This window comes from Polypterus senegalus, chromosome 8, assembly GCF_016835505.1.
Source record: "Polypterus senegalus isolate Bchr_013 chromosome 8, ASM1683550v1, whole genome shotgun sequence".
Classification (NCBI taxonomy): Eukaryota; Metazoa; Chordata; class Cladistia; order Polypteriformes; family Polypteridae; genus Polypterus; species Polypterus senegalus.
The window spans coordinates 139,035,925-139,057,491 of record NC_053161.1 but is presented as its reverse complement, the minus strand read 5'-3'; the positions used below and the strand labels follow the sequence as shown (position 1 = coordinate 139,057,491).

At 38.4% G+C, this 21,567-nt stretch overlaps 1 protein-coding gene across 1 annotated transcript in view; it reads left to right on the top strand.

Moving 5' to 3' along the window:
- The window catches only part of aldh1l2 (aldehyde dehydrogenase 1 family, member L2), a 90,928-nt gene that overhangs the window by 65,396 nt on the left and 3,965 nt on the right, over positions 1–21,567 (top strand). Inside the window, exons 17-22 of the mRNA XM_039761824.1 lie at positions 625–718; positions 8,723–8,822; positions 12,989–13,087; positions 13,233–13,398; positions 15,666–15,771; positions 21,005–21,204. Of these exons, the coding sequence (XP_039617758.1) occupies positions 625–718; positions 8,723–8,822; positions 12,989–13,087; positions 13,233–13,398; positions 15,666–15,771; positions 21,005–21,204 (765 nt within the window). The remainder of the gene's footprint in view (positions 1–624; positions 719–8,722; positions 8,823–12,988; positions 13,088–13,232; positions 13,399–15,665; positions 15,772–21,004; positions 21,205–21,567) is intronic.

Genomic DNA, 21,567 nt, shown 5'->3' with positions numbered 1-21,567 from the left:
TCTTGAACAAATGCTTATGTATGATTTAGCTACTTGTCAAACCTTTGCATTTAAAATATTGAAACTATATGATTTGTAAATTAGTGCAGTGGTGCTGTTCATGTACCCACATTTTGTTCATTGTTTGGCAAGATGTTTGATCATCCATTCATTTTCTATACCTGCTTATAGTGGGGAAGCTTTAGCCTATTCCAGCAAGTACCAGATGCAAGGCAGGGTTAGTTAGCAAATAGCAGCGCTACATTTAATGTTTATGCTTACATTTTTTTCCCCACAGATTCTTTACAGACATTATTAAATACAGCTTTAAAAAGTGCTACATAACAGGAAAAAATCATGTTTTAAAAAGCATGCTTACTTTAAAAACTGTTCATTGAGGGAAAATGGAATGTATTCCCATTGTCTTTGATGTGTTCCTTTTTTTTTTTTTTTAAAAAAAAGTCCTAAAGAAGTATTTGGTCATTAAAATGAAGTTGTAAATATTGCTTCCTGATTAATGTTCTTCAGTCACTCGAGTGCAGTTCTGTTGCACGTTTTTTGCTTTATTGTAAATAACTAAAGAAGCAAGAATTCTGTCATCCTCCTAAAACTGTGCTAATGTTTCATGTTTGTTTTTGAGTTTAGGTGGTCTCGTAGGCCAGCGCATGTCAGAGCATCCAGATATCCGCAAACTTGGCTTCACAGGATCCACCCCTATTGGAAAACAGATTATGAAAAGGTGAGTGTGACACTGGAAGGTGAGCTGCAGCTTTTGAACGCAAGCTTTTTTAAAATATAATTGTAAACTATTAAAACTGGCTCTTGTATAACACCCTATATTTGATTTTTGTGTATTTTTTTATATTCCAATTAAAGAGTTACTTTCTGTATTATTAAAATCATTACCCCTGCTTTATACACAGGTGAAATTGGAGCAGCATTCACAATGAAAAATGTATAGAAATAATGTTAATTGTAGAAGATGTTACAACAGACAGATGACCTTGTCTTTTACTTAATTGCTGCAATGTAAAAACATTTCAAGAGATTCATGGTTATGTAATTAAGTCCCCAAACATATGTGTAATGGTAACTTTTTTAGGGTAACTCTTCTGGGAACCCAAAATATAAAGAGCAGAGAAATCAAATTGAAATGGTTTGCATAGATAGAATAGATAGACAGACCTTTATTTATTTTTCACCAAATGGAAATTAGGATTTTTACAGAAGCTCTTTAAATAAATAAATACATAAATTGGTTGATAAATAAATAAACAAATATACACACACACTTTGGTCTGAACACACATCAGAATGACTATAAATCAAGTCACAGTGAGGTATTATGCAAACATATTGCTTTTGGTATAAAGTAGTCCTGCAGAGTTTCTTGACACATTTCTACTGAATGTACTCGTCATTAGTGTGATAGAGAGAAGATGTGCAGCATTGTTCATAACTGTACACAGCATTGTTTTGTAATGCTCAGTGCAGTGCTTTTTCTTTTTTGGGTTGTACTTCATCAAAAGTAGCCTTTAGCTGACAGAACTTAACATGCTAAAAATAAATGGGAGGATTAAATATTTCAATTTAAATTAGCAATTTTCAGAAGGTACTGTGATATGCTAATATGTCGTGAATAAGAGGAAAAGTGACAGTTAAGATTATTTTTTAAGCACAATAAGTTAAATTTGGCTACAAAAAATGTCACAGCTCTACGATGTTTTCATGTAAATAAGGTCAGCCGTAAGTCAGAATTAGCATAAATATAGTGACAAGAAAACCTCAAATTTTAGAAGTCTATTACAGTATTTTAATACTCCAAAGCAAAAATTTATCATTTTCACAAACTGCAAGACGCTACTAATTATGTTCATATGTGGCGCCATGTGCTGTAGGAAACTTATGTTTTTTTTTTAATTATAAGAACTCTAAATGATTCATCCATAAAACATTTAAAGAGATGATTATAAAGGATCCCTATCTGTGCCCCTTACTTTTGTCATACTGCTGTGGGGAAAAGGCGATTTTCAGTCAACGCAGGATCACATATACACCTTCACTATCTCTGTCCTATGATTTAGTCTAGCTGTTTAACAAATAGCATTCATAACATAAGGATAATAGAAGATGGTTATATACATGTTGTGAAACCCTGAGTGTATATAGCTGCTGTACCCCAATACAGACAGGCAGCACATGATTTATTTACAGTCGTGGAAGTGTTTCTTCTTCACTCCCCCACAGTACAGCACAGTCCATACAGCACCATAGTCCCTTCTCTTCACCAGTACTTCCACCTCGACTCCTCCTCACGAGCTTCGTCCACCTCCTCCCGACTCAGGCCATTAAGTGGTGGTGACTGGCTACTTTTATAGGTCCTGGGAGTGTACCAGGTAGCTCATCAAGATTACCTGGAATCACTCCCAGGTGAAATCCGCTATAGGGCTCTGCAGCTCCCCCTGGTGGCCCCCATGGAACTCAACAGGGCTATGCCAAACTCCTACTTCCTGCATACCCTGCAGGAATCCATGGTACCACTGCCACCCAGGAGAGTTACCCTCTAGCGTCCTGGGGAAGGTATTGCCTTGCCGATGCTCTCTCCCCTGGTCCTTCTATACGGTTGCCGTCCTGGCCAGATAATGGCTATGGCCGCCCGTCGCAATGTATATAGAGAAACACAGCAATAACGAACGACAAAAAACAAATATGAGCTGACTTTAACTCCTTCCCTTATAAAGAGGGCACTGTCTTATGAATTATATTTCTTTTTTTTTTTTTATTTCCTTTAAAAGAGTTTCTCAAGGAAACGTCATTCATTTCGAGCGAGATTTTTAAATGCCTTTCTGGACTATTAGCTGGTTAAATAAATTGATCATGGATGCAGCTGGAGTTTTTCCTCCCAGAGTCTTTCCGTAAATGAGAGTGTACACATGCATATAATGTTGCACAGACTGCCTTGGTCCAGCAGCTGTGAATTTAATGAAAAGAGCTTAGCTTTCATATTAACTTTGGTGGAAGAAATTGACCTGCCGCGCACCTTAAGGGATGCCTACAACAAAAAAATAACATATCATAATACTTTTACTGGCTTTACCATAGCTGTGAGGTTACAAACAGTAGTAGCCTTTGAATCTAGTTACAAATTGGTAATGATATTTAGTCTGTCTGATTTGTGTTGTCTCAATGGATGTTGATGATGATTTGTCCTTGACTGTTTAGAATCCAACCAGAAATACGAAGGACACATGTAGAGGAAGAGTGTGCGATATGACCTCAGGCTCGGTGGGGCCTCATGTATAACGCCGTGTGTAGAACTCACATTATAACATGGCGTAAGCACAAAAGCAGGAATGTGCGTACGCACAGAAAAATCCAGATGCAGGAATCTGTACGTAAGCAAAATTCCATGTTTTTCTGCTACATAAATCCCGATCAGCGTGAAAAGTAATGCATGTGCACACACCTGGTGTCCCACCCCAACTCCTCCCAGAATTACGCCTCTTTGAATATGCAAATCAATATAAATAGCCTTTGAGCTCAGAATTCTGTGAAAAGACAATGGCAAAACCACAAGGAAAAATAGAACAATTTCAGCGAATACCAAGTGGAGGCAAGGGAAAACGTACAATTTGTTGGTTTAAACAGTGGTATAAAGAATAAAAGGAAGCTGATCGAGTGACATAGCATGTAAAAGAAACTCGAAAGCTCAAGTTCACAAAGTCGCTCAGTGCCCGAAATAAAAAAGAAGTCACATATCAAAATCGCTGTGAAAAGGCGAGTTGTAGCCCACCGTCTGAGTGTCATATGAAAGCTTATTAGGGTACAGAGAAAAAAAAAGGCACACAGTGGGGAAAAAGCATGAAATGTCAACTTTTAATCTCAAAATTTTCACTTTAATCACTAGCAAAATACCCGTGCTTCGCATCGGAGAAGTAGTGTGTTAAAGAAGTTATGAAAAAGAAAAGGAAACATTTTAAAAATAACGTAACATGATTGTCAATGTAATTGTTTTGTCACTGTTATGAGTGTTACTGTCATCAAGGATTTGATTATCATTATTTCTTTCAATCAGGTTCGTATTTGGAGGATGTGTTGTGTTGAAGTTACATTCCGTGTTTGTCAACCGTTGTAACAGGTTTCATTCATCGAAGTGTTCACTACTTAAATTGGTATTCGTGAATCTAAGATGTTTAACAGGCATTCCCGGTAGCATGTCTATGAACTTGTGGATTTGCCTGCGAGTATTTAGCGGCAGCGTGTCTATTAACTTGTGAATTTTCCTGCGAGTATTTGGCGGCAGCGTCGCAAAGTTGTTTCCATATAGCTGCATCAGAAAATGTGCCACGACGTCTGACATGCCTCCTTATTACTGTTTTCTCACAGCTTGGATAGCTGCTGTCATAATCGGTTTGAGTTTCATGGTTTGTTTCAATTATGTTAGTATTTGCAGGACTTGTTGTGTTGAAGTGACATTTGGCATCTGTCAAGTGTTGTAAGCATACAACCGGCTTCATCAATATTTTCGTATCCAGCTTTTGAGAGTTGAAACATTCATAAACATCAAAGTGTCCACTACTCAAATCTTCACCTGTGAATCTAAGATGTTTAAGAGGCATTGGAGGTTCTCCAAAGGTGTAAACTATTTGGCCATTTCGGTACACTTGAAAGCAACAACTGAACAACTCAGCAGCAGCCATCAACTCACATGCAGAAGCATAGGTGAAGGGCTTAAGCATTTCACTCTTATAGTGTTACTGTGTAGTATAATTATCTTCTGTACCATCATCAGTCCACACCTTGAACCTGTCCCAGTCATTCAATACATGACACAATGTTCCTCCGGATATCAAGATTGAGCCTGATATGGCTGTGCAATATGTAACACAGAGAATGGAAAAGGCAGGCGGCATCTCTGGGCATGGAAACCACTCGATAAGTGACAGTTCTTTGATCCATGGTGATCACCTCGATAGACATGTTAATGGGGGTACGGTGGGAACAGTAAAGGAAATGGGTACCTGAACAGTAAACTAAGTCTAAAATACCTACACAATAACTATAATCGTAATAAACAAACAATAAAGCAGCTGAGAAGCCGTGGATTAAATAAAAACGCTGCAGTTATCAGCACAATAAAACGGTGGAGAAGCTGTGGATTAAATTAAAACACTGCAGTTATCAGCAGGGAGACATGAATACCGTAGCGAAGCAAGGAAGGGAATGAAGAGACCGGAGCAACGGACGGCCTTATATAGGCAGGCAGCCAATTATGTGGGAGGCGTGGGGATGGGGGACACAACGCCAACTCACACGGCGACCGAGCTGCAGGCTATGGACGTATATATGTACGTAAGTAGGATTCAGTTATGACCGTTACGCGTAGAATTTCGAAATTAAACCTGCTTAACTTTTGTAAGTTATCTGTAAGGAATGAGCCTGCCAAATTTCAGCCTTCTACCTACACGGGAAGTTGGAGAATTAGTGATCAGTGAGTCAGTGAGGGCTTTGCCTTTTATTAGTATAGATTAAAGTAGAACATCATAAACTTCATCTTAAAATCGTTTAATTTACTAGTTTCTCAAATCCCATCGTAACTAAGGTAGTACGTTAAATGCTTTGTTTTATTTGATCTTCTATGTGTGTGATTCAGTACGTGCTTCTTAAATCGGCTTTTTCTTTCTCCAACAGGACACAGAATCCATTACATTCATAATATCACAGCTCTCTGAATAACTAAAATACTGAGATGTATATGTGATATCTTTTTCATGATGATAGGAATGAAAGCATGTTATTAAACATGGGAACATGGTGGCGCAGTGATTGTGTGCGACCTTCAATGAAATTATTGTAGCAGTACTGTCTCTTTCAAACGTACTAACCTCCAATTCCTGTCCTTCCTTTTCTTTCTCCAAGTACCCAATCGCCACACAATCAACTCTGTAATAGACGATAAGCCATCTTTAAGCTCACAACGCCGATTCTTCAAAACTTTTAAGGAACATTGAAATATCTTCGTAGTACATGTTTAATTATTCTATCCATCTATCCTTCCAGTGTTGCGCCAGCCCAACAAAAATAGATACAGCATGAGGTAGGATCAATCTGTGAACTAGCTAGCGCTGCAGCACCGTGTCCTCACATGTTTAATTATTAACAATACAGATTATTTAAATAAAGTTAAAGTTTTATCTGTATAATTTAACAAACATATTTTACTGCATTTCACCTTAAAAATGATATCGTCATCATATGTAAATACGCGCTTTATAAAGTGGCCCAGGTTGTGAGATATTATAACTGTAGTGCAAGTTTACAGTGGGGTGATTGTACTTATAAGTACAAACCGTTCTACAAGGAGCAATTGATTGAGTGCATTTAAAGTTCTTGGGATTAAACTGTTTCTGAACCGCGAGGTCTGTACAGGAAAGGCTTTAAAACATTTTGCAGTGGCTGTGACAGCGTGTCCTTAAAGCTGTATACCGATAATTCTCTTTCCGATCAGCTGCTGCTGTGATTCCCCACTCAGATACAGTGATATAAATACTCTGAGTGGTACAGTGAGAGTAATATGGAAAAAGATGATCCGCTGTGGCAACCTTTAACGGGAGCAGCTGAAAGAAGAAAAGAAGGTGCAGTGAGAGTAACAACGTTAAAACAGCTATGGTATTTAGAATACTATGGCTATTCTTGGACCATTTATATTGTTACAGGTTAATTACAATCAGATGCATTAAACTAATAAACAATATGCAGTTAATTTCATTGTATTTATAAAGCCGCGTCAAAAATGTGGATCTGAAAAAGAAAGATAAACCACACAGGAACAGTAGCACTGCTTTGACGCTGGGTGCCACCAGTCTGCAAAACCGAGCGCAGAACTTGCGTACGACAGGATATGAGGTACCATGGAAATGTTCATGACTTTACACCAAGTTTAGGTTTTATACATCGCGATTTGAACGTGGAAACGTTCGTACGCAACATTTCTATGCGTGCGCACCGTTTATACATGAGGCCCCTGGTGTCGGTCAATACCGCAGTTACAAACTTTGAAATTTTTCACTGATCTCGCTTTCTTGCTATCAAAAATGTGTCTACTAAGAGTGAATGATCAGTTAACTCTTTCTTCAGTTAGATGGATGTGTTGTTTTTGCATAGGTCTTCTCTGCTTGCGTGCCTTGCTGGCTTGTAACAGTACAGCATTCTTGGTGGCACCCATGTCCAATTCCATTACAGACAGTCACCCACTGCTGAGGTTCCAGCACTCTGATTCGTTTTTCTGTAAAGAGGTGTGCAAGCCTCTAGTATATCACACCTTAGCAACAGGCAGTCTGTTATAGAAATGTGAACCTGAATCCAGGCAGATAAAGCAGGCACTGGATTTTAAATTGAAGGGGTGGAAAGTTTGCCATTGGTTTCCTAAGTGCATGTTTAAGTCCAAAGTTTTGCCTGATAACTGGGTCATAGGTTTGATCGTGAAACTTGTCGAAAGTGAGTTGTCCCTGCTCTTTTTGCTGACCAAGCAATCTAAAAGGCAAGGACAGTTTTGCAACAATTTCATTTCATAGTAGTTAACACAAATTTATCAAATACAAAGATCTGGATGTTGCATACCAAAAAAGTTTCTAAAATTCTTACACGCACTTTGTGTTGTATTTTTATTGGTTATTCATTTTTGGGTTTCAAATATTATTGCAATGATATATACATATATTTTGAAAGATGCCTGGACACAGACAGACACCGAGACAGCCAGATGTCCAGTACACACACGCTTTGTATTTTCTTTTCGGCACACACAACATCAATAAACAAATCACCAGTCAACTCAGTTCTTATCTCTTTTTTCTGCCGTCTCCACTCCTCTCTGGGAGGCTCCGTCCTCTTCCACCTGACTCCGGCTCTCCAAATGGAGTGAGATGGCCCCTTTTATGGCATACCCGGATATGCTCCAGGTGCTTTGTGATGATCTTACAGCACTTTCTGGTGTGGCAGAAGTGCTGCATGGACACCCAGAAGCACTCTGTGTGTCTGGTTCCTCTTTTGGCAGCACTTCGCCACACCAGGGGTGGTGGCCACGGGACCCCAACAGGGCTGAGCTTCTAAGCTCTCCATCTGTGACCCTGATGTAATCCAAGGGGGCTATCCTCTTGCACCCCGGGGAAGATATTGCCCCTCTCCTGGTCCTTCCCTTCTCAAGGCATCCCATAAATATTTATGTTCTGTATCCTTGAAATACACAATGCTCAGCAAGTCGGTCACTAACCTTTGCTTCTTAATGTGACACATATATTGAATGAACTAATTGCCATTTTATTAATAAATACATTCATTCACACTCTCCCTCTGTTTAGTAATGGCACAATCAAGACCAGGACTCCCAAATTTTGTAAAAGCACTTATCATAAAGCTTAAAGACAAATAAAACCTAATATATTGACCCTGTTTTGAGTAACTTGTCTATGCATTTTATTTGTATACACTTGAAGTTGTTATGACTACAATATAAAAAAATATTCATTGCCAAAGCTTTTTTGGGAGATGGGAATTTGCTAGCATACTGGTATAGAACAGAAATACAACCAAGAGCCAGAAAAAGTTGTAGTAAGTTTTGTAGTACAGCCTTTTGCAATAGAAAAGTTAAACATACAATTTATTATTTATTATACTTACGAACAGGCTAATGCAGAAGTCGGATGATAGCTAAACAAACTTTTCTTTTACAAACTTATTTTAGCTGTGCAGTGAGCAATCTAAAGAAAGTATCACTGGAGCTAGGAGGCAAGTCTCCACTAATAATCTTTAATGACTGTGACCTTGACAAGGCTGTACGAATGGTAAGACATTGTGTTTTATTTTACTACAGAAAAATGCTCATACTAATATAAGACAGTGTTAAAAATATACATTCAAAATGTTGCATGCTAAGTTATTTCAATGGGAAAAATTCAGAGCATATTAAATTATCATCATAGATTTATAGGGTCATTACTAGGTTTATAAAAATAGATTGATGTGTACTGATGCATCGATTCATCTTTTAAAAATCAAGATTCACTGTTTAGCTTACACATTCCAGCTGTAATTCCAAATTACAATACAACGTACTTCATAACATAATAGGATATTTTTTATACAATCTTACCTTAATTCTGATATTTTTGACATTTCTACTATTTCATGCTCACGTCAAAAACTTGTCAAAAAAGTCCTGAAGCTCAAGCAATACAGTATTTGTCAATGAGTATCTCTGGAGAGAACAGCCTTCAAGCTGTGGATCACTTTATGCAAAGGTATATAAAATAGTATTCATGCCAACTAATGTTACATTAGGGAGATATTATATATTCTAGAATTGAAATGTACAGTGCTTTTGATTGTTTGTTTAAATAGTATCCCTGCAACAAATAGTGCTTTTTCTTTTGTAACATATTTAACAACCTTATAAATTTGGCATGTGCTGTTACTACAATTAATGTTTTTTGTTGGATACTGAATTGTATCATGAAGAATTGTGGGAAAAATTATTATACAGTATTGTAGTGGTAGCACTACTTCCTCGCAGTAAGGAGATCAGGGTTAACCTTCCTGGTCCTACAAGGAGTTTGCATGTTCTCCCCATGTCTATGTGGCTTTCCTCCAAGTGCTTGAGTTTCCTCCCATGGTCCAAAGACATGCAGGTTAAATGGACTGGTGATACTAAATTGGCCTTAGTGTGTGTTTGTGTGTGTTCGCCCTGGGATGAACTGGCACCCTGTCTGGGGTTTGTTCCTGCCTTGTGCCATATGATATCTGGGATAGGCTCCAGCTACCCCCTTCGGGGCTAAACAGGTTAGAAAATGACTGACTGTTTCTTTCATGTATTGATACTATATCTTACTGTATCGGTAGTAAGCCAGAGATTTTCACCCCCTAGGCATTGTTGTCAAGTGTACAGAGTACGGTGAAATTCTTACTTGCATGTGCTAATCCAAACGTAACATGTCACCACTCCCTGGTGCCATGCTACCTTAGCTTGAAACGTCCGTCCTCCTTACTTGACATAACTACATTACATCATTGTCTAGGCACATTAAAGGCATGCATGCACACTTATACAGGGTGAGTCTCAATTATGTTAACATTTGATTGGTGGAAACAGTTTATTCACAAAACATAAATGCAAGATGATTTACAGGAATGTCTCAACCTGTTAGTCATAATGTTCAATACATGTACCATATGTAGCAAATAAATTGTCCACAAAAATTGTATAAAAGTATATACATAGTAGTACCATTAGTTTTAAGATCATTTTGACTCATCCTGTATATACCCACATGTATATATTGGTATGTTTGTATGCATATAAGAATATATTCGTAGTACATGACCATCCATTTCAAAAATGTGCTTTTTGCCTTGCCTGGCAACATTAGCTAAACATTATGAATTAATATTTCTTCTGTATAGAGAGAAACTGTGAACAAATGCACACATTTTTTATACTGAGGTAGCTGTCCAAAAATAAGAACTGTTTACCATCCTAAAATGTGTTATTTTACTATTATGTGAATCTCTCTATAGAAAAAAGTTAAATTACTATTAGCAAATAATTGTTAATGTAGAAATCTATATACAGTTAGGTTCATAAATATTTGGACAGAGACAACTTTTTTCTAATTTTGGTTCTGTACATTACCACAATGAACTTTAAATGAAACAACTCAGGTGCAGCTGAAGTGCAGACTTTCAGCTTTAGTTCGGTGGGTTGATCAAAAAGATTGCATAAAATCTGAGGCAACTAAAGCATTTTTTTAACACAATCCCTTCATTTCAGGGGCTCAAAAGTAATTGGACAATTGACTCAAAGGCTATTTCATGGGCAGGTGTGGGCAAGTCCGTCGTTATGTCATTATCAGTTAAGCAGATAAAAGGCCTGGAGTTGATTTGAGGTGTGGTGCTTGCATGTGGAAGATTTTGCTGTGAACAGACACCATGTGGTCAAAGGAGCTCTCCATGCAGGTGAAAGAAGCCATCCTTAAGCTGTGAAAACAAAAAAAAACCATCCGAGAAATTACTACAATATTACGAGTGGTAAAATCTACAGTTTGGTACATCATGAGAAAGAAAGCAAGCACTGGTGAACTCAGCAATGCAAAAAGACCTGGACGTCCACGGAAGACAACAGTGGTGGATGATCACAGAATCATTTCCATGGTGAAGAAAACCCTTCACAACAGCCAACCAAGTGAACAACACTCTCCAGGGGGTAGGCGTATCGATATCCAAGTCTACCATAAAGAGAAGACTGCATGAAAGTAAATACAGAGGGTGCACTGCAAGGTGCAAACCACTCATAAGCCTCAAGAATAGAAAGGCTAGATTGGACTTTGCTAAAGAACATCTAAAAAAGCCAGCACAGTTCTGGAAAAACATTCTTTGGACAGATGAAACCAAGATCAACCTCTACCAGAATGATGGCAAGAAAAAAATATGGAGAAGGTGTGGAACAGCTCATTATCCAAAGCATACCACATCATCTGTAAAACACGGTGGAGGCAGTGTGATGGCTTGGGCATGCATGGCTGCCAGTGGCACTGGGACACTAGTGTTTATTGATGATGTGACACAGGACAGAAGCAGCCAAATGAATTCTGAGGTGTTCAGAGACATACTGTCTGCTCAAATCCAGCTAAATGCAGTCAAATTGATTGGGCGGCGTTTCATGATACAGATGGACAATGACCCAAAACATACAGCCAAAGCAACCCAGGAGTTTATTAAAGCAAAGAAGTGGAAAATTCTTGAATGGCCAAGTCAGTCACCTGATCTTAACCCAATTAAGCATGCATTTCACTTGTTGAAGACTAAACTTCAGACAGAAAGGCCCACAAACAAACAGCAACTGAAAGCCGCTGCAGTAAAGGCCTGGCAGAGCATTAAAAAGGAGGAAACCCAGCATCTGGTGATGTCCATGAGTTCAAGACTTCAGGCTGTCATTGCCAGCAAAGGGTTTTCAACCAAGTATTAGAAATGAACATTTTATTTCCAGTTATTTAATTTGTCCAATTACTTTTGAGCCCCTGAAATGAAGGGATTGTGTTAAAAAAATGCTTTAGTTGCTTCACATTTTTATGCAATCTTTTTGTTCAACCCACTGAATTAAAGCTGAAAGTCTGCACTTCAACTGCATCTGAGTTGTTTCATTTAAAATTCATTGTGGTAATGTACAGAACCAAAATTAGAAAAAAGTTGTCTCTGTCCAAATATTTATTGACCTTACTGTATATATAAAAGTCAATGTGTGTATATATGTTCCAGCATCACGTCCGAACGGCTGGACCAATTTTCATAAAACTTGGTACACATGTTCCTAATTGGTCGAATAAAAAAAAACGTAGGTTGAAATCAGCCCTAACCCACCCCCTTCTGGGTAGGGTAGAGGTGATCTCATGGTCTTGTACACATGTTATCATCCAGTTACCACACTGAAAGACCACCAGAGGGCGAACTGTTTGAGCGCCACCACTCCCCTGTTGCTTTTCAAATTAAATTGAGTTGGCCGGTTCTGAGCGTCAACTGGATGAAAACATACATACAGGACCGCAAGACAAGCACATTAGCAAGTTTTCATTGTTTGTTAATTTATTTTTAAAATTGTGTGTTTTTTTTCTCAAACAATTAAAAAAAAAAACACTTTGTTTTCCTCCCGGGCAACGCTGGGGATTTCAGCTAGTAAGAAATACAATTTGTCATATAGTCATACAATGACGCCTGTAGTGCATAGCCCTTGAATTCTTTCTTTATTTCTATGTTGCATCTCTGGATGCAATGATAAAATAAATCAAGGAAGAAACTGAGGGCTTTTTTCCTTTAATTCCAATTTCACATTAGCACCACAGATTAGAACAGAAGTCGGAAAACACAAACACAACTGTTCTTTATGTCCAGCAAGGAAAACCTGTTATCTTCTGCATCTTTTTGTTTTATAAAATGCATTTACGTGCAGTCGTTCTCTTAGGGAATGGGAGCAGTATATTTCAACAAAGGAGAAAACTGCATTGCTGCTGGACGGCTGTTTGTTGAAGAGTCTGTGCACGATGAATTTGTGAGGAGAGTGGTAAGTAAACCGAGCAAACCCTTTTACATTTTCAAAGTTGTAATATTGTTTTTTTTTTTTAATTTGCACTGAAGGGTTATCCTCAATAAATAATATCTGGAATTTTGTTGTTTTTTTTTTTTTTTTTTTGATGCTGTAAATGTAGGTGGAAGAAATTAAGAAAATGAGAATTGGAGACCCTTTAGAGCGCTCAACAGATCATGGGCCCCAAAACCACAAAGCTCATTTGGAAAAACTGCTAGAATATTGTGAAATTGGAAAAAAGGAAGGAGCAACTCTTGTTTATGGAGGCCGGCAGGTTCCAAGACCAGGTATTTCTTAAGGATATGTTACAGTATGTGCAAGAGGAAAATGTCTATGCCCTTTCAATCATTTAATTACCTATGGCAGACGTTCTCAAGGTTAGCCCTGGAGGGCCATAGGGGCTGCAGATTTTTGTTCTAACCCAAATTCTTTGAGGATAATGTATATAATTTTAGGGCTTCTTAACGATTTCTTTTGCTACATCTTGCTACATTGTGATTATTATATTGAACATATATTGAACATATATTGAATATTGTGTTCTGCAAATACTATCTAATTGTGGACTGGTTTAGGGGCGAGTTTCCTGAAAGCACTGCAGCACTAAACATCGTAAACGCTTAAGATCGATGGTTAGTGTACAAGGCTTACCTAAAGCCCATCATAACTAAAGTACCATGTTAAATTCTTTGTAAACTTCAATCCACTTCTTAATTTCTAAGTGCTTCTTAAACTTTCTACCTGTTGTGGGAACTGTACTAACAGATAATAGCTGCCAGACAGAGCACATTAAATTCATATCATGTCAGTTCTCAGAACATTTAAAATAGCAAAATATACACTTGAGGTTATATGTTTTTCACAATGAAATGCATGAATGCGCTTACATGATAAAACAATTTATAAGTAACTAAGTTATTTGTACTGCTAATAATTACAGATTTATATACTGTAGTACTAGGGTGTTGTACCGTGTTAGCCATTATGAATGTAGTGAAAAGTCAAGCAAAATTACACCTTTTATTGGCTAACTAAAAAGATTACAATATGCAAACTTTTGAGGCAACTCAGGCCCCTTCCTCAGACAAGATGTAATCTTATTATTATTAAAAAAATAATAAGTTTGAAACATCATACATAAGAGACTGACACAAGAGACTACTGTAAAGATCAGTGCTAATAAACCTAAAAAGAAGAAACTTCCACTGATCGATAATGAGAAGTGAGGCATCTTTGAATGGCTACACTTATTAGGTTAGCATATTACATACAAGCAAAGATTAGTAGGAGTTTAGTTGTCCAGAAGGTCCACAGGACTGTGGCAACCCATGCCTGCCTAAACAAACTCTTTTGTAATCAAGTCATTCAACTAGCTGTTCCCTTGTTAAATTTGTTTGAAATCACATCAAATATAGATGGAATAATGAAATTGTTACATATTTTTATGCATTACATATTGGGTGGAATGAAAGTGCACTAAGGATTGCTTGTGGCTCATGGATGCAACAACCTGGGTTGTTCCTCACCATTAAAAACTCTCAACAGTTTGGATATTCAGTGAGCTTTCTATGAAGCTTGCCAGGTATGAGTGACTGCCATCTGAGCCCCAGTTAAATATGGACTGCTCGTCGAAGACCCAAATAGCATCTTTTTTTATCCTATCTTTGTACAATGCAGGTGCTCTAATCACTCCACCTGAAAGCAATAGGTCAGGCCTGCTTTCTTCTTCTTCTTCTTTCGGTTGCTCCTGTTAGGGGTTGCTATAGTGGATCATCTTTTTTCTGTCCTCCATATCTTGCTCTGTCACACCCACCACTTACATGTCCTCTCTCACCACATCCATAAACATTCTCTTAGGCCTTCCTCTTTTCCTTTTACCTGGCAGCTCTATCATTAGCATTCTTCTTCCAATAAATCCAGCATCTCTCTTCTGCACATGTCTAAACCAATGCAATCTTGCCTCTCTGACTTTGTCTCCCAACCATTCAACCTGATTTGCCCTCTAAGAACTGTCCTTACTTCAGCTGCATTTTGTTCACAAATCAGAATTATCAAAGAGTTATTTTTCAATTCTGGGTACAACATCCCAGATCTTGAAAATATAAACAACTAGGGATGCTTTGCCCCTGCTCGCTTTGCTTGCCCCCTTACCCCCTCCCACCCACCCCCCAATTTGGGGCACGAGCCAGCTACTTCACGTCTTTGCTTCTCGCATTGTGAAGAGGGGGCTGAACACACGCTAAGGAGTTGCGGTCGCTCCTCCAAGACTCCCTCTTAAACGGTGAGACAATGGGAAACAAATATTTTTTTTTAACCTCCTCCTTGATCAGCTGGCCTGCTGCTGCTTGTGCCGTGCTATGTGATCTGCATGTCGTTCAGCACTTCGAACATTTAAAACGTCGTAAAGCTTCTGTCCCTTTTTGTCTCACTGCCTTGTCTCGCAGGACATTAAATTGTGAGAAAATCACGTCTCTCTAAACGTATTACTCATTTTAAACATTTTACTCTCATTTGTTTTATATGATAACTACATGCTTCTTGCATCTGCACTTAGGGTTTTTCATGGAACCAACGGTGTTTACTGATGTGGAGGATCACATGTACATTGCCAAAGAGGAGTCCTTTGGACCTGTAATGGTGATTTCCAAGTTTAAAGACGGGTATGTATCTTTATCTACCGTACTATATAATAAAACACAAAGGTCTGTGGGTGTGTCCCACTTCTTTCTCTGAGCAATCTGATTGGTCAGTTTGGCTTTTGTGATGCAATTGAAAGAGGCAGTGCAAGTGTGTGAGACACACGGAGGAGTAAAGGCGTAGTAGGCACACCGAGTGTTGACGTCAAAGATGGGAAGTATAAAACTGAACAGGAGTTGAGCAAAGCAGCTGGAACTGACGGAGTTGGAGTTGCAGTTTTTATGGGAATGCACTGGACAGATGGAGCACTGGTTAAGAAAAGGTTCAGACACAAAAGGATACCGAAGAAAGGTGCTGAAGGTACACTCAGGGCAAGAGATATCAAAAATCATTCCATTAACTGTCTTTGATAAGTAACATTGCTATGTAATACAGCACATAGCAGTTTGTAAATTTGTAATTGAAATATATGTTTTATATAGATATATGTATATACACAACATGCCCAGCTGTATACATGGGACAAACATCTAAAATACTCTTAACACGTATAGAAGAACATCGCAGTGCTGTCAGAAGGAAGTACCCACAGTCTCTGATATACATACATACAAGTTCATCTGGATACACGTTTAACAGGGAACCACTGCAAGTAAAATTCAGGGTTAATACTAAAAGCACCAGAGAGTTGACTGAATCCTGGCTATCCAATGAAAATGCCATTAACAGACATTTGGATATGCAGGCTATCTATATCTATATCTACAGTATATAGATATACATACATACATATACAGTGGTGTGAAAAACTATTTGCCCCCTTCCTGATTTCTTATTCTTTTGCATGTTTGTCACACAAAATGTTTCTGATCATCAAACACATTTAACCATTAGTCAAATATAACACAAGTAAACACAAAATGCAGTTTTTAAATGATGGTTTTTATTATTTAGGGAGAAAAAAAATCCAAACCTACATGGCCCTGTGTGAAAAAGTAATTGCCCACTTGTTAAAAAATAATCTAACTGTGGTGTATCACACCTGAGTTCAATTTCCGTAGCCACCCCCAGGCCTGATTACTGCCACACCTGTTTCAATCAAGAAATTACTTAAATAGGAGCTTCCTGACACAGAGAAGTAGACCAAAAGCACCTCAAAAGCTAGACATCATGCCAAGATCCAAAGAAATTCAGGAACAAATGAGAACAGAAGTAATTGAGATCTATCAGTCTGGTAAAGGTTATAAAGCCATTTCTAAAGCTTTGGGACTCCAGCGAACCACAGTGAGAGCCATTATCCACAAATGGCAAAAACATGTAACAGTGGTGAACCTTCCCAGGAGTGGCCGGCCGACCAAAATTACCCCAAGAGCGCAGAGAGCGACTCATCCGAGAGGTCACAAAGACCCCAGGACAACGTCTAAAGAACTGCAGGCCTCACTTGCCTCAATTAAGGTCAGTGTTCACGACTCCACCATAAGGAAGAGACTGGGCAAAAACGGCCTACATGGCAGATTTCCAAGACGCAAACCACTGTTAAGCAAAAAGAACATTGGGGCTCGTCTCAATTTTGCTAAGAAACATCTCAATGATTGCCAAGACTTTTGGGAAAATACCTTGTGGACTGATGAGACAAAAGTTGAACTTTTGGAAGGCAAATGTCCCATTACATCTGGCGTAAAAGGAACACAGCATTTCAGAAAAAGAACATCATACCAACAGTAAAATATGGTGGTGGTAGTATGATGGTCTGGGGTTGTTTTGCTGCTTCAGGACCTGGAAGGCTTGCTGTGATAGATGGAACCATGAATTCTACTTTCTACCAAAAAATCCTGAAGGAGAATGTCCGGCCATCTGTTCGTCAACTCAAGCTGAAGCGATCTTGGGTGCTGCAACAGGACAATGACCAAAACACACCAGCAAATCCACCTCTGAATGGCTGAAGAAAAACAAAATGAAGACTTTGGAGTGGCCTAGTCAAAGTCCTGACCTGAATCCAATTGAGATGCTATGGCATGACCTTAAAAAGGCGGTTCATGCTAGAAAACCCTCAAATAAAGCTGAATTACAACAATTCTGCAAAGATGAGTGGGCCAAAATTCCTCCAGAGCTGTAAAAGACTCATTGCAAGTTATCGCAAACGCTTGATTGCAGTTATTGCTGCTAAGGGTGGCCCAACCAGTTATTAGGTTCAGGGGCAATTACTTTTTCACACAGGGCCATGTAGGTTTGGATTTTTTCTACCTAAATAATAAAACCATCATTTAAAAACTGCATTTTGTGTTTACTTGTGTTATATTTGACTAATGGTTAACTGTGTTTGATGATCAGAAACATTTTGTGTGACAAACATGCAAAAGAATAAGAAATCAGGAAGGGGGCAAATAGTGTTTCACACCACTGTGTGTGTGTGTGTGTATATATATATATATATATATATATATATATATATATATATATATATATATATATATATATAATCTGCTGTCTCAACTGTAAGGAATGTAATCAGGAAATGGAAGGCCACAGGCACACTTGCTGTTAAACCCAGCAGGTCTGGGAGGCCAAGAAAAATACAGGAGCAGCATATGTGCAGGATTGTGAGAATGGAGGTGATCTGTGGGCTGTGTGTAACCAAAGACCTGCAAGAACATCTTGCTGCAGATGGTGTATCTGTACATCGTTTTACAATTCAGCGCAATTTGCACAAAGAACATCTGTATGGCAGGGTGATGAGAAAGAAGCCCTTTCTGCACTCACGCCACAAACAGAGTCGCCTGATGTATGCAAATGCTCATTTAGACAAGCCAGATTCATTTTGGAACAAAGTGCTTTGGACTGATGAGACAAACATTGAGTTATTTGGTCATAACAAAAAGCACTTTACATGGCAGAAGAAAAACACCTGCTACCTACTGTTAAATTTGGTGGAGGTTCCATCATGCTGTTGGGGCTGTGTGGCTAGTTCAGGGGCTTGGGCCCTTGTTAAAGTCGAGGGTCAGATGAATTCAACCCAATATCAACAAATTCTTCAGGATAATGTTCAAGCATCAGTCACAAAGCTGAAGTTACACAGGGGTTGGATATTCCAACAAGACAATGACCTAAAACACAGTTCGAAATCTACAAAGGCATTCATGCAGAGGGAGAAGTACAATGTTCTGGAATGGCTGTCATCGAAAATCTGTGGGATGATTTGAAGCAGGCTGTCCATGCTCGGCAGCCGTCAAATTTATTTTATATATATACTGTGTATGTGTATATATATATATGTATATATATATATATATATATATGTATGTATGTATGTATGTATGTATGTATATATATATATATATATATATATATATATATATATAATCAAAGTCTGTCTGTGTCTGTCCGCTTTTCATGAAAGAACTATTTAATGGATTTAAATCAGGGTTTTCCTCCCCTTAACTAGCGATATCTGCGCTTTTTTTCTGCATTTTTTTTTTTTTTTTTATTGATTTTTAAAGTTTGTCCGGTTTCACTACTATGTGGGCGGAGCCGTGGGGGATAGCTAGTTTCCCATATATTGCCTTTGATTCCTTTATGTCTAATCATATTCCTCTGACGATGACACCTGGTAGGTGGTCAAAAGTTTAGGAATGAAAAACTTTCAGGATATGCAATTTATTTTCTTTCATTGTGGATTACTATCTACAAACATATATATAACGTGCGCACACAAAAATGGCATTTACATTTAGCATAAACAATATTGGAAACAATGGCATTTGTTGTGTTGTTAGTTTTTCCAATAATGTTTATGTTGTATGTAAAACACATTCTGTATTTTGTGAACGTATAACAGAAATAACCCATATTACCTCCTTGTCCCAGCATTTTGTTGTTCTCATTGTACACTTATAGATTATTAGAATGTCATTATGGCAAGAAAATCACAAATACATATACAGTATATACAGCGCTACAACCTGTTCATGTAATATTAAAAAGGGAACATTTACAGTTTAGTTTTTTCCGTTTTCTTTGTGTCATCATTGGTATTCTTGGAGCAACACATTGTGTTTATTAAAAAAATAAAATAAAAAAATACAGCAACTGCAGCAGAATCTCTAATTTAAACAACAGCTACATTAGACATACTTTTAATTATAAGTCAAATTTGAATGTGTTAGCCTAATTTGAATGCTACAAGCAGCTGAGTTGATTGAGTAAACAGGCAAAAGCGGAAAAACAGGCCTCCCCATGGTGGGAATCAAGCCTGAGTATCTCACATGGGTTGTAGGGAGGAATCGTTTTGTTGACTTTTGATGTCTTCATTTGTCCTAAACAAAAGATGTAACCCATCAGGAAACGTGGCGCAGTTGCTGTCTGTGTGGATTCTGCACATTGTCCCAGTATGTGTGGCATTTCTTTTGGGTACTCTAGTTCCCTTCTTAATCTGAAAGACATGTGTGCTTAATGAATGGAAATGAACCAGTCCAGGATTGATCTCCACCTTGCACCCCTTGCTGACCTGAAGTATCAGGTTAGAAAGTGGTAGAGTTGGTGATGTTATAGCTGATGTTTACTGTTAAGCTATTATTAATCAGCTGTTAAGTTTTTTTTTTTTTAATAATTTATATCCAGGAAGCCCATTGATGTTCAGGATGGTGCAGTTGTACCGCTACTGCCTTGTGGTAAGGAGACAGGGTTTGCATGTTCTCCTGTTACTTTACAAAGGCAGGCAGGTTAGGTGAATTGGCAATATTAAATTGACTGGTGTGTATTTGCCCTGTGATGGATTGGCACCCTTTCCAGGGTTTGTTCCTGCAATGTGCCCTGTGTTAGCTGGGACAGCTTCCAGACCGCAGTGACCCTGGTCTGGATTAAGCAAGTTAGAAAATGACACGACATGTTAATGTTCACGTGGTACAATACTGTTAACTATTTCACATCCACATTGACCAAGAAGTATAGTCATTTTATCATGTAATTATGAAAGTAAAAAGAATAAGTCGAGTTTCAGTTATTGTCAACACATGAAACATAAAAGTCCTCACTCATCAGCTAAACTTGTACTTAATGTTCAAAAATAAATGTATTTATTTGACTTACTCCAATAATTCATACACTACATAATTCATACTACATAACCAGTGATCATCCAAGTGCTCCTTGTGAATTTATTTGCAGAGAAAGCAATAATCTGTGTGCAGTTTTTCATGCAGCAGGAGCAGACGATTCTTCTGGTGTATGGACTTCTTTAAAAGCTTTGGTTCTTCACAGAGACGTGGAGGGGGTCCTACAAAGGGCAAATGATACAGAGTTTGGCTTAGCATCTGGCGTCTTCACTAGAGACATCGGCAAAGCCATGTTCGTCAGCGAGCGACTGGAGGCCGGAACCGTCTTCATTAACACTTACAACAAGACAGATGTAGCAGCTCCCTTTGGAGGGTTCAAACAGTCCGGCTTTGGGAAAGATCTCGGTAAGTGAGAACACTAGTATGGCACTATATAAAGGTCTGTCTCAACTGTGGCCGATTTACACGTTTTGAAGCTAGAAGGTTAACTTACTGAGTGGAGACTACACTAACAGGACCCACCTAATCATCTGTGGGGTCATGGAGAGACGTAGCCTATGCTGGGAGTACGGGGGCAAGGGAAGGGTGCTGGTCCATGCAGGGTCCACCAATAAACACATCCACACTCACAAGGGGGCAATGCAGACTTGTCATTTAATCTGACATGGGCCTGAGTTGCCTTGAAAGCTTGCATATTAGTTAGCCAATAAATGGTGTCAATTTGCTTGACTTCTCACTACAGTACATTCATAATGGCTAACACGGCAC